The 14,220-nt window shown below is 42.4% G+C and overlaps 1 protein-coding gene across 2 annotated transcripts in view; it reads right to left on the bottom strand.

Moving 5' to 3' along the window:
• Nucleotides 1-14,220, bottom strand: part of LOC136058914 (golgin subfamily A member 4-like) — a 68,122-nt gene that overhangs the window by 36,050 nt on the left and 17,852 nt on the right. The window contains exons 3-5 of one of the 2 annotated variants that reach the window (XM_065752700.1): nucleotides 6,703-6,801; nucleotides 2,206-2,271; nucleotides 942-1,256 (exon numbers count right to left, since the gene is read on the bottom strand). In XM_065752700.1, the coding sequence (XP_065608772.1) occupies nucleotides 942-1,256; nucleotides 2,206-2,271; nucleotides 6,703-6,801 (480 nt within the window). Of the gene's footprint in view, nucleotides 1-941; nucleotides 1,257-2,205; nucleotides 2,272-6,702; nucleotides 6,802-14,220 lie in introns of those variants that run through there. The other variant, XM_065752699.1, reaches the window with a different exon arrangement.

The following is a 14,220-nucleotide window of genomic DNA, read 5'->3' as shown; positions in this document are numbered from 1 at the left end:
AGGCTGGCTGACAGGAATCTCATGAAGATCCACAAGGGGACATGCAGAGTCCTGCACTTAGGGAGGAATAATCCTAAGTGTCCAGCTGGAAGCAGCTCCACAGAGAAGGACCTAGGGGTCCTGGTGGCCACAGAACTGAATGTGAGTCAGCAGTGTGCCCTTGCTGCCTAGAAGGCTAATGGTAGTCTTGGCTGCATCAGGCAATGCAATGCCAGCAGGTCAAGAGAGGTGATTTGTCCACACTACGCAACATTGGTGAGGCCACAGTTGAAGTACTGAGTAGTCCAGTTTGGGGCCCCCCAGGACAAGAGAGATCTGGACATTGTAGAAAGGGTCCAAGAGAAGGCCACCATCAAGATAATGAAGAGATCAAATCACCTCTTCAACAAGAAGAGGCTGAGACTGTTCAGCCTGAAGTAGAGGAGGCTCTCCTCAGTGTCCATAAATACCTGAAGGGAAGGCAAAGACAGAGCCAAGCTCTTTCCACTGGTTCCCAGACAAGCAATGGGAACAAACTGGAATACTAGAAAGTTCCACTCTGAATACTAGGAAGCACTTCTGTGCTGTGCAAGTGACAGACCACTGGCCCAGGCTGCCCAGAGAGGTTGCAGAGACTTGTTCTAGGAGAACTCCAAAAGCCACCTGAATGTGCTCTGGGTGGCCCTGTTTGAGCAGAAGCTGGACCAGATGGACTCTGAGGTCCTTTCCTACCTCAGCCATTCTGTGAAAAGTATTCCTACACTGTACTGACATCAAAAAACTTTTAGCTTGTCTAGGCCAAACATAACCAGACTTAATATCATAATTACAAGTCCATGCTAGCTATAAGAGGATCTATTTGTTCCAAGCAGAGAAAAACTGCAGATAAAAAATGATGACCCACTACTGTGGTGTGCTAGGCTTACTTTGTTCCTTCCTCTCCATCCAGTGCCTCTGCTTACCTCAGTATATTTTCCTCTGTAGTTGCCCAAGCTGCGCTCCATTCGGCGGAGTCGCTGCAGCAGCTGCTCCTTGCTGAGGCTGTCTGCCTTTCCTGAAACCTCCTCAGTCTCGCTTTCAATGTCAGAAGGTGGATCGAAGTTGGGAGCAGCTGCATCCACATCCAGCCGATTCAGTGAATCCCTTGAGGATGTTCGTACCAGGGACTCTTTAGAAGAAGAGCGGAACAGGGACTCCTTCACTGGGCTTCGAACCAATGACTCCATGGAGGGAACTCGGTGCTGAAGATGCTGGGTGAAAGACTGAGTATCACTTGGCTGCAAAAACCCAAAGCAAGAAGTTACTTCTGTACTGGTTTTAGGCAGACAAAACACTAAGGCTATGGAAACAGAGACCTGAGTAGGGCCTAAGAACCACTGCCACCCAACAGAGCACCTTAGAGGTGACATCAAAAAGCTTCCATTCCCTTAACAGTCACCCCTCTGTGCAAAACAGGCATGCAACTACCAGGTGTGTGCAGCTTCAGAGAACAACTAAATTCAATACGTTGCAGCTCTGATTTACTCTCCTGTAAACATGTGTTTCTGTGCAAACCCATTAAAAAGTGAATATGTAACTAAAACAAATAGCCACGTTTACTTATTATCTCAAATTAAAATACAATTTAAATATGACTCATTTTCTGATGTATTAAACAGAAGTTATTTGCATTTATATCAGAGATACAAACACCTCTTCCTATGGCTGAGAAAATAAATCAATTGTAAAAGTCCTTGTACAAGAGTTCTAACGTGATCTTGAAGAGTCTTTTTTTCATTTTAAATGGCTTAATGATTTTTACACAAAATGCAATTACTGATTTACGCAACACAAGTCCTTGTGTGGTTTTAAAACAGCAGAGTCTATGCTATGGAAATATACACTGCTGGTACTGCAGCAGTGACTTCACAGCACTACCAAATGATGCAGACCACACAAAAGCTGGAATGCACATACTAGGAACTGCTGCTAATCCCACTCGAGCAACCCAGACCTATTTCTGAGACGTATCAAAGAATGACCTCCAACTTTATCACTAGTGATGACTTTTTTTAAGCCTATCAATTCTTTTCCTTCAACTAGGAAGTAACTCTATCTTAATATCACCTTAGTAACATGCCAAACTACTTCACATCCCTTCTCCAGCATGAAGATGCACACTGGGTAATGTGGCTAAATACAAATGAAACATGGCAGTGAAAGACAAAACAAAAACCCCATAAGTACCTGAGGGTATGCTGGCTCACTTCCATTCTTTTCAGTGAATCTGGGAACTGATTGCTTAGGTAAACTCTGCAGGAGGAAAAAACAACTGTTAAAAGGAATAGACTAATGATTAGATTTCTCCATTCCTACAAATAACACCCGTGCTTTTTTCACGTCTCTGTTTCTAGTACTTTCTTTAAAATGTATATTACAGTATGTTCATGCAAACAATCTATTTTGTTAAACTCAAAACAGACTGCTGCAATATAGAGAACTACAAAGCAGCTACGTGTGTAGATTAGTATGAGACATCTGCAAACGCCAACGTTTCCAACTAAATTATTCATGATGATTATTCATGTAACATTTATGCACACATCAAAGGAACATCAGAAAAAGACAAAACCATAGCAGGGGAAAAAAACTATATACTGAACTGGTGTTTACAGCTGATGTGAGGAACACTGAAATCACATTATCCTCCTCTACTTAAGAAGGCAAAGAAAAGAAGAAAAAAACCAAAACCACAAAAACCTGCTACCTGCATAAAAATGCTGTTAACACTATGAGACTCCAAGAAAGACCAGAATTAATATTAGACTTGCAGACAACACATCTTGTGTTAAGACTGGACACATTTCTCTATACTCCCAAAATAAGGAGAGGGAAAATCTACAAAAAGCAATACTTTTATTTTCATTACAGATTTCAGATGTTTCTGTCCTTTGTCTGTTGTGTTGTTCTTTTGCCCTGTGCTCAGGTGCTCCCTAACTTGTAGAAATTCTGACAGTTTTCCAGTGCTTAAGCCAGGTCAGACTGATGTAGAAGAACAAAGTAGAAACTCTCTTGGATATTTCTTTTTTCCAAGAGAAGCACTGAAAAACGTTGAACAAAACATTAAGAAAATATAAGGGTTAAGACCAACGTAACTTTCTAATCAAGATGTAACTGGAAATTCATATGCAATCTGTAAAATCAAAGGTATGTATCCAGCTAAAATTATCAATTATCACCTTTATATCTGCTATATGATTATGCCCATACCCTCTAATCTGTGCAGATATGCATGAAAGTATAAGCATAAAAAAGAAATGCATAAGAAAAAAAATAATAAAAAAAGGGCTTCAGTGTGGTTTGATATGGACCAAGCTCAATAAAGTATTAAAACACAACAGAAGATAGAAATGCAGTCAGCTAAGGAAGCCCGAGAAATTATCATTCATCCATACAGAATCAAACTATGTGAAATGAGCAATAACAAGCCATGTAGGAAGTCTGTTTGGATTTGGAAATTGCAATTCATCTGGCTTGAGCAAAATCTGCATTCTGTTTAACAGCACCACATTGTCATGGTGGGCTTGGTATTAGCGGATTGAGAGCCCTTTCTGGTTTTTAAACTAAAGCATTCCCACATTTTATTCTGGGCTGCATTACCTGTTCTCTCATTTCCTAACTGGAAAGCTAACAGTAAGGGTAATCCAAATAAAAACATCTAACTTTCTGCTTTATAGTTAATAATTAAGCATCTACTTTATTTTGGTAGTGAGTCCAGGTCTAGCACTTCAGAACAAGAGAGAAAAGACATAGTTTAGCAAGAATTCACACCAACTACATCTCTCAAAAATCATGTATTCTGATTATCGTCAACAGAATTAAAGGAAGCTGCACAGGGTTTGTACATCTACTTCACAAGGACAATTTAATAACATTTAAGTCATTTTAGAACAAGAGCAATTAGACTTATTAAATCTAATAAGGCATTTACAAATACATATAAAAAAGTATTCTTTTCAACTGTTAGGGCCCTTTAAAAATGCCATCACAAAACTAGATCTAATGCCACCTCTTTTAAAGTTTTCATCTTCATTGTGCTGGTATCTTTGCTTTCAGTCTACGTAAACAGAAGTGGAACCTATATTTAGGATTGTATTTGCTATCAGAATAAATCACAAGGACACAATCATTATCTTCCATATAGAACTTGGACCTTCACACATACCTAGCGGCTGCAGTTCTAACTGCCTGCGCTCTAGGACAAAGGGTCATTCTGAAGTACCCGTAAAGTGAAAGGTTAAGTATGAATAGAGGTTGCTATATATAAGTATAGATTCAAGAGACTTTGAAGAGCTTAGGAGCATTTCATAAGCCTCAAGAGTTGTCTTGATGAAAGTGGAAGCAAACAGCGCAGTCATTTTGAGTCTTAAACCTGCAGAGAAACAACAGGTTTTCTGGAGACCGACAGAAACCTTTCTTTCATTATCCTCCAGAATGTAACACAACAATTGTAACTGTATCTGAAGACAGCTATGCCTACAATTATTAAAATAATTATAAAAAGTTTGCTTTCTGTCATTAAGTTATATAAACCAAAGCTGAATTTTAACTGAGACTCTTAGGGGATTCTAGGGATATTTCAACTTCCCTGTTCCTGAAATGCAAACTAATTTATCTTACTATTTATTTCCCAAAGGTATAAATGTTTTCATGTCTAAAAGTTTAAAGCTTAAGTGTCTGTATTTAAAAACACTTTACTGTTCTTCCTCTCTTCCTCAAGTATTGCAAAATTTTCAGTAAATTATGGAAGGAAGAAGGTTTTTGAATATATTCTCATCCAATAGTTTTTTCTCCTTGAAAAAAAATGCCTCAACTTTTAAGAATGCACTGTTTCTTCATGTAAGGAAATCCACAAAGCTCAATTAGTAAAGAGCTTACACTAGCTTCCTCTATACAGAGCAAAAAAGCCTCTTCACCCTGATGCCCATTCTCTTGGATCGCACATCACCCATACACACACCGTTGAAATACATCTGTTTTAGCAAAATTTATTTATGTTTGTGTGTGCTCACGAAACCTTCATTGTCCTGTTTCTTTAGTTTACCCAGGCTTCCCAAATGTTTATCTTTGTTTTTCTTGTAATAATTAGCACTCCTCTTCCTTAAAGACTCTTCATCACTGTTTCCTCTTCTTCAACTGCCCCCTCCCAAATTCTTCCCAACTGACAGCACTACTCTTCAAAAAGTTTAGAGAATAAAATTAGTTTTACAGGTAAGATTATTCAATACTCATTGGTAACACATTAACTCCCGCATTATAATAACTTGCAGTGCATGCAGTTTTGTATAAAAATATACAAGATGATGATTCCTGTCACTGAAGTTTATACAGAGAATCCAAAGGCAACTTCAGAGCACTCACATACATGTATTATTTTCAAAACGAGGCTGTACAGGGGATATTCTGCAGTGTACTGAAAAACAGACCATAACTGCTTATGATTAATTCTACCTGCAGAATGTAAAGTAACTATTACTAGTCTTTGAATGTGGTCAAGATACCTAGAAATTAAGAAACGCACACAAAATCGAATAATTACTCCAAAGCTACAGATTTCAGTAGTCTGGATGTCAACTTTCTCCTTCATCAAAAAGCTCAATCTGGAGAGCACCATGCCTGAGCTAGTAATCAGCTGTACTCTGAGATAAAAAGCAAAAACACCCTTTGGCACATACAAAGATTTTCCACAAATCACCTTTTCTAGTAGTTTCAGTGTCATCCTTTTTAGCTGGAGACACAAACCCAGCACAAGATAGTGTACACCCTGTTATAGCCTTCAGTGTCTTTTCATTTTCAGCCTCTGCATGAGCAGCAAGAAAGACTTGCTAAATCACAAAAGGAAAGTAAGGAATCGTGAATCAAGGATGGTCTGTGACTCTACATATTTAACGTGGCTTTGAATCTATGCACTCAGGAATTCCATGGCTCTGAAGCGCATGAAAGAAGAGATCCCAGTCTCAGAATCATACAGCTTTGTATCTGGAAATTAGAAGCCTGCTTTCCTTCTTCTGTCTGCTATTTTCTCTCCAGTTGTCTTGTTTTCTTCCAACCAAGCTTCTCCATTTGCATGATTTGCATATCACGCAAACAACATTTCCAGGCAAAGAACTATATATTTAAAATGAAATCTAACAATCCAGAAAAAAAGACCATTTAGCCTCACAATAATACCTACCATTCAGGTTACCAACTAGAAGCAGTTGAATTTCTGTGTCTATGATAATGATTTCCTCCTGCCATCAACAGTAAATTACATTTAGCCTTCCATTGTAGGCAGCAAAATGTTTGTGTCTAAAAATTACATGCAATCTCAGTGTTTATCATGTTTATTTATCTTGAAACACAAGCTTACATAAAATGAAGAGGAAGACTTTCAGTAGCATTACTGAATTCTAAGCAACAAGTGTACAAATTTGTGCAACAATTACTTATAGCTTGAGTAAAGTATTGTTACCCACGTAACAGATAACGTGTTAATTTATGTGTTACAACAAATTCAAATCATACAGCACAGCAGCCAGGAGCTATCAGGTACTAACTCAGTGAATTTTAGTGCAGGGTTAGCAACAAGGTAGTTAAGATGCCACTGTGAGAACAAGCCACAAGCAACACTAGGTTTGCCTTCTAGTACAGGACTCTCCTGTCTCTCCTACAGGCATTGCTAAGCGGGGTGGGAGGACTCACCACACCGTCACTCTGTGGCTTAGGTTGCTTGGTGGGATCCAAAGCAAAGATAGTATACTCAGAGAGAAAAGCAGGCTCTGCTATCATCCCGGCTAGAAGCTGTCATTCAATGCAAAAAGTACAAAAATGAAGACAAATCAAATGATAAGGTAAAGAATGTTGCAAAATTCTACTCTTTTTCCACACTATTAAAAACATAATAAAAAGGTACAGCAGTTTATGAGTCAACAGACACCGATAAAGGTAGGACGCGAGCACAGATTATGCATTAGACCATTCAGTTCAAAGCCACAAAAATACAGTTTTGATTATTTAGAAGAAAGATAAACACACAATTTTTTAAAAGTATCGTAGCCAAGCCCAATGTAATGAAAGCATTTCAGGTACTGACATTGACTTTTTTTTTTCTTTAAAGTTCTGCAGGTGACTTGCCTTCTGATACACTGAGCCCACTTTGCTCTCAAAGCTACATGTGAAAAACTCATTCTATCAGTTATAATGCATGTCTCATGATTTTTTAACCTTCTCTTCTAATGCTCTTAAACATTAGAATCCTCACTGTATTGAATATATTATATATATACTCCTTCCAAATTATTTGAAGTACTAGCATTCTACTACTTTATAAAAACTACACAAGTTGAATTAGTTAATTTTTATCAAGTCAGTACTAGAGAAGGGATTTAAATGCATAGAAACTAAAAATGTGAGATTCTGGAAAACGAATTCAAGCAGGATGCAGACATGCAATGTAATGCATTTTAATACTGTTAGGATGCTGCTACAGCTTTCAAAAATATTTCTCTTTCACGATTTTACTTAGAGAAGTTCAAAGCTCAACTTTCTTACAACTTGAGACTACAAAATGTGTTGTTTAGTGACTGAACCAAAATACAATGTGCTTTTTTTCGTTCACATTATTTTAAGTTTTTAAATCTTATTTCAAGTTACTAAACAATGTTTTTAGGAATAAGTTCTACTGCAAATTAAGGAGGATTTGGTGCAAGGTGCTAAGGCAAGACACGGTCCCACATTTCTGACTCCTAGCTTTCTTGCTCTAGGCCTGGACCTTCCTGCTCATTGCATCCACACGCTTAGCTTGTGTTGTGGTTTTGTGGTGTTCATGCCGGTATTCCACATCAGAGCATCATGCAGCAGTGAAGGAGTTAATGCTGTGGGAGCAGCAGAGGGGCGGAGCTCCGCACCGGATGCCATGCGGCGCTCTGCCTGGGCGAGTTCCTCTGGGCTGCCGTGGAGGTTCAGCACGTGTGCTTCCCCTGCAATTCCTCCTTAACATAAGCTCACAGCTTTTGGTTTGGAAATGTTATCTCTCTCTCAATTGTTCAATTTTCTTATATTTAGTAAACTTACCGTTCCTTCTCAGATCGTGCCGTTGTTTTTTTGTAGACCCATCTCTTCGCGCTGTTTCCCTCTCCCCCCGGAGCGCACAGCTCTGCTCGGGCGGCCGCACGGCCACTGACGCAGTTTTTTTTTTCTTTTTTCTCTCCTCAATCCCTTCTTTCCCTTGGGTCACTGTCACGGATAACACCGTGACAATTGTTGGTGGAGAATGCGGGCAGTGCAGTATTTGTACTCCATTGTAAATCTGGTGCAAAGTGGACTAAGGGTTTTCATGTACCTTAGAGCATGCTGGCGTCTTTTTAAGCTCCTCATGTTCAGCACCGGAGTCATATCTGCGTACAGCTACTTTAGTGTGCTGATGGGGTTACATGCCTCCTGTCTAAACACCCTGGCTAATGTGACAGATTATACGGAATTTGGATTGGTTTCCAGGTACTTTTTTCAGGTCTTTACCTATATTCAGAATGCCACCCTGGCAACTGTGTTATCTGTTTTTCTGAATGCACTCTTGGCAACAGTAATTTACATCCTTTGGAGGAAGCTTTCCCCAAAACCAGAGAGTGTTGAATGGCAGGGAAGGTGGAAAAAATTAGGAAAGAAATTAGAAGCGGGGGGATCCCCGCTTCTAATTTATATAATTCTAATAACACTATGCAATTTTGATCTTGAGCACCTGTGGGATCCTGAGAAATTCAGTGAGTGTTTAGGTAAGGAGTCATGTGACTCAGGAAGATCTGAGAAGGAACGGATTGTCTGGGGTTTGGCTTGTGCTTATTGAGCTATAATTGATATTCTGGAGAGAAATGGTTTCCAAACTGAGGTCCAAAGCAAAAATGGAAACCTTGAAGTTAGACCTGACCAATCGCAGGAAGCACCGGCATCAATGTCGGCTGCCCCTGTGGAAGGCCAGAAATGGACACGGGTGTCCTCGCGCCTAGAATGGAAAGAAGAGGAAGATCCAGGCGAGGGGCCCTCCTCAGCACCACCACCACCACCTAGAAAGGCTACGAAGAAAAGTGAGAGACATGGAGAAGACAGCGATGATGATGGAGTCACTGTTACCACTATTCGTCGGGCCCTAAAGATGACTGAAATACAAGGTTCAAGAAAGGAGTTTGTACGGCGCTCGGGTGAATCTATTGTCACCTGGTTGCTGCGGTGTTGGGACAACGGTGCCAGCAGCATGTCCCTAGATGGCAACGAAGCCCGCCAACTGGGAAGCATTGCTCGAGAGCCAGCTATCGACAGAGGGATTAGTAGATGTCTGAGTGCAGTTGCTACCCTCTGGGAACGAGTACTAGTGGCTGTAAAGGAGAGATATCCTTTCAAAGACTAAGGTGGATGTGGGAATACAAAAAGTATATTTAGAGCTGCAGCTGTGGAACAGGATAAACAGCATGAGAAAGGAAGGCTGAGAACCAAGGACACTTCCAGAAGAAGAGGAAAACAAGTTCAAGTAAGCTGCGTGATGGCAGGCCCTAATTGGAGGAAGAGTGCGTGGTTTCGGAAGATTCACAGCCCTGATTGGATCATCGCCTGTATGCACGGTTAAGGACTGTTTTGGGAAGTTACATTGTTGATATGTAAAGGCGGGTGGGAAAGTTACAAGAGAGAACTTGTGAAAGTATATAAGGGATGTTAAAATCTGTAATAAATGATTTGGATCGTTCGCATCTGAGTCCGTGCCCGAGACACTGCAAATGGCGCCCAACGTGGGGCAAATCAAGCCGCGGCTGAGCGAGCCCGGTCCGGCAGCGTCGCCCGACTGAACTTCAGAGAGATTGTTTCGCGCGCGCCCGCACCGTTCTGCAGGACAGAAGGTGAGCAGTCGGGAACCATGGGGAGTTCACTAACGAAGAAGCAACAAGTAAATCTCGAAGTACTACGGTTAGTTTTAAACTTCCAGGATCAGCCTGTATCTAATTCGGAACTAGCTACTTTTCTTAAATGGATAAGCAAAAATGTCCCCGAGTTTCCGAAAACTGGGTTCTCTCTTGATGCAGAACTCTGGGACAAAATTGGCACAAAACTGTGGGAGGCTTCTGTTACTAAAGACAGAACGGCTGCCAAACTTCTACCTGCTTGGCACCAAATAATGGAAGGGCTTAAACAGATTCGACAAGGAAGAAGTTCTTCTGGCTATTCTCTGCCGCCCTCCTTCCCACCCCCGCCTCTGCCTTCCGATTCGGGAAGCAGCCCCTGCCCGGACCCGATCCGCGGCTCCGAGCCCCCCCGCGACGGGGGAGAAGAGAAATCGCAATCTCCCCCCGCGCTCCCGCCCTCCCCCACGCGTCCGTCGTTCATCTCCGCTCCGCCCTCCGCTCCGCCCTCCGCTCCGCCCTCCGCTCCGCCTCCGACGCTCGCCGCGCTCCCGCCCTATGTTCCGCCCTCGTCGCTCGTCGCGCCGCTCCCGCCCTCCGCTCCGCCCCCGATGGTTGCCGCTCCCCTGCCGCCTTCCGCCCCTGTTGCGTCGCTTACTGCTGCTGCTCCGCAGCCTGCCTGTAACTTGGTAAAAAATGAGAACGAACCAGAACCAGAGGATCTTTCAGATCCTGGTTCAGTAGATACGGACGACAAATCGAACATTTCCCCCCCTGATGATAATTTGAAGGGAGTGGGAAAGAAAAATTTTCCTACAGCATACTATGGTGCTTTAGAGCAGTGCAGAAAAGAAGCAATATTACAGGGTGATGCTGATACGTTGCAAGCCTTTCCTGTGTTGTATCATGCAAATCAGCCCCCCCAGTGGGACTCCCTGCCTTACCAGGCAGTGAAGGAACTAAGGAAGTCAGTGAGAGATTATGGAATTCAGTCTCCTTTTACATATCATCTTTTGACTGCAATTGGTGACAGTTACGTTATGACCCCTCACGATTGGAAAATTTTGTTACGAACAATTCTGTCTCCCATGCAATACACCGTGTTTATGACAGAGTATCGGGAACTGGCTACCATCCAGACTATGAATAATCTGAATAACCTTAATCACATTGGCATAGAGGAACTCATGGGGGAGGGGGTCCGGGCAACACCTCAGGCTCAGGCACAAATGGACAGGCAATGCTTTGAACAAGTTAAGACTTTGGTGTTGCGTGCTATCCATCGGATACCCGACACTAATTCATCTAACACATCATTTACATCAATTAGGCAGGAGGCTGCCGAGCCCTACATAAAATTTCTTGACCGTTTACAAAATACGCTAGAGAGACAAGTAGAAAATCAAGCTGCTCGGGAGGCTTTGCTTAAGCAATTAGCAATAGAAAATGCAAATGCAGACTGTAGAAAGGTCCTACAATCCTTAAAGAATGCAGATCCATCCATTACTGACATGATTAAGGCCTGTCAAGATGTAGGGACAGAAAGCTATAAAATGGCATCGCTAGCAGACACCCTGGCAGCCCGACTTGGTGCAGGGACAGCTCAAAATATAAAGTGCTACAACTGTGGGGAACCTGGTCATGTACAAAGGGACTGTAAAAAGCCTAAAAAAGCAGATAAAAATGCTTCTGCTCTTCCTACTCGACCCTGTCCCCGGTGCGGGAAGGGGCTACACTGGGCGAGAGACTGCCGATCTAAGCTCCCTGTTGCTGCACGGCCCTGCTATCTCCCGGGAAACGGGAAGAAGAGCGCGAGACCGCGCGCTATGACAGTAAATACGGTCCCGAATCAGCTGGCCGCTGCCTGGCCAGCGCACTCAGACCAGCCACTGCCGGCAGCGCAGGAGTGGATTTGGCCACCGCCCAGTCAGTGACGCTGACTGATACCGACGTAACTCTTATTCCAACAGGAGTAATGGGCCCCCTTGGGGACGGGCGCAGTGCCTTTCTGATAGGACGTTCTTCTGTTACACGGATGGGACTTTTTGTTTTACCAGGAGTTATAGATGCTGACCACACTGGGGAAATTAAGATAATGGCATGGACACCCTCCCCCCCCTGCTTTATCCCCAAAGGCCAAAAAATAGCACAATTAATCCCTTTTCATTCTATGACTAAACCTGGTATTGGGGATCGAATTGGGGGATTTGGAAGCACGGACAAGCCTGCCGTGCTATGGACTACACAAGTATCAAAAGACAAACCATTATTATCATGTCTAGTAAATGGCAGGCAGTTATTAGGCCTAGTGGATACCGGAGCTGATGTTACCATCATTAAGTCAAGCGATTGGCCCTCTGAATGGCCGCTAAAATACCCTAGTTCTGCTATTGTAGGAGTTGGGGGCTTACAGCAGCCCAAACAAAGTGCCCGAATTTTATCTTTTGAAGGGCCTGATGGTCGCATTGCTCACACTGCTCCTTACATCTTGCCAGTTCCCTATACTCTGTGGGGTCGTGATCTTTTAAGTCAATGGGGCATGATTTTGCAAACAAATTTTCAATAAGGGCCATTGATTGGCAGCAACCTATACCCCTAGTTTGGAAAACAGAACAACCAATCTGGGTAGATCAATGGCCCTTAACAAAGGAAAAGTTGCTGCATTTACATGAGCTAGTTCAAGAACAACTGGCTGCTGGTCACATAGTGCCTACCACCAGCCCTTGGAATACTCCAGTGTTTGTTATCCTCAAGAAGAGTGGAAAATGGAGGCTTCTACAGGACCTGCGTGCTGTCAATGCGGTAATTGAGCCCATGGGGGCATTGCAGCCTGGTCTCCCTTCACCTTCAATGTTACCATCGAATTGGCTTATAGCAGTCATTGACTTAAAAGACTGTTTTTTTACCATTTCGCTTCATCCAAAAGACGCACCACGATTTGCTTTCTCAGTGCCCTCCATCAACCAACAAAGCCCTGCTCAGCGCTATCACTGGACTGTGTTACCACAAGGAATGCTTAATAGTCCAACGATATGTCAACTGACTGTAGCAAATGCATTACAACCAGTACGAAAAGCTAGACCCCACGTCCTTATTTATCATTACATGGACGATATATTAATAGCAGCAGAACGAGAAGAGAGTCTAAAGGACACTTTAATGCTTGTAAGGCAGGCAGTTCAATCTGTTGGCTTACAAATAGCAGAAGAAAAGGTGCAACTTAGTTCTCCATGGAAATACTTAGGATGGAAAATTACATCTCACACCATTCAGCCACAAATCCTCAAAATAATACCTCACGTACAGACATTGAATGATCTGCAAAAGTTGTTAGGAACCATCAACTGGTTACGACCGCTTTTGGGTATTACTACTCAAGAGTTGCACCCTCTGTTCCAGCTACTCAAAGGAGACCCGGATTTAACCTCTAAAAGACAGCTAACACCACAAGCGTTACAGTGCTTAGACTCTGTAATAACATCACTGCAACATCGATATTGCCATCGTGTTTGTTTATCACTACCAGTATCTCTTGTAATAATATCAAATACGTATCAGCCATATAGCCTGTTATGTCAGTGGGATACCTCAAGAAAAGATCCTCTCATTATCCTGGAATGGATATTCTTACTACATACCTTTTCAAAAACCATTACATCACGGGTAGAGATGTTTGCAATGCTAATACAGCGAGGTCGTCATCGTTTACAAATTTTACGAGCTCTTGACCCTGATTGCATCTACATACCTGCTACTAAAAAAGATTTAGATTGGTTGCTTGCACAGTCACTCACTTTACAAACTGCTATGGCAGGATATAGAGGACAGATCTCCACCCATCCCCCCAAACATCAGTTACTGCATAATTTGAGTGATCTATCCCTTTGTCCTAATATTTTACTTTCACATGTTCCAATACCTAATGCTGTTACTGTATTTACAGATGGCTCCGGCAAGACACATCGAGCAGTGGTTCTCTGGCGTGCGACTGCTACTCAGTGGCAGTCAGATGTACATGTTGTTAATGGATCACCTCAAGTTGTAGAACTCGCTGCCGTAGCCCGAGCTTTTCAACTTTTTTCGAATCAAAAGCTTAATATAATAACTGATTCTTTGTACGTTACAGGTATCATTCAGCGGATTGAAGGATCTTTTCTTAAGGAAGTTAACAACCCTGCTTTGTTTGCGCAGCTCAAGCGAGTTTTACATTATGTCTCTCACCGTACGCTCCCTTATTTTATTATGCATATTCGATCACACACTACATTGCCTGGTCCTATAGCTGAGGGCAACCGTAAAGCTGATCAAGCCACTGTCGCCTTTGCTACACCTCAAT

This window comes from Cyrtonyx montezumae, unplaced genomic scaffold, assembly GCF_038088225.1.
Source record: "Cyrtonyx montezumae isolate F1298 unplaced genomic scaffold, pur_monq_1.0 scaffold_8, whole genome shotgun sequence".
NCBI classification, from domain to species: Eukaryota; Metazoa; Chordata; class Aves; order Galliformes; family Odontophoridae; genus Cyrtonyx; species Cyrtonyx montezumae.
This window is presented reverse-complemented; position numbering and strand designations above follow the sequence as displayed.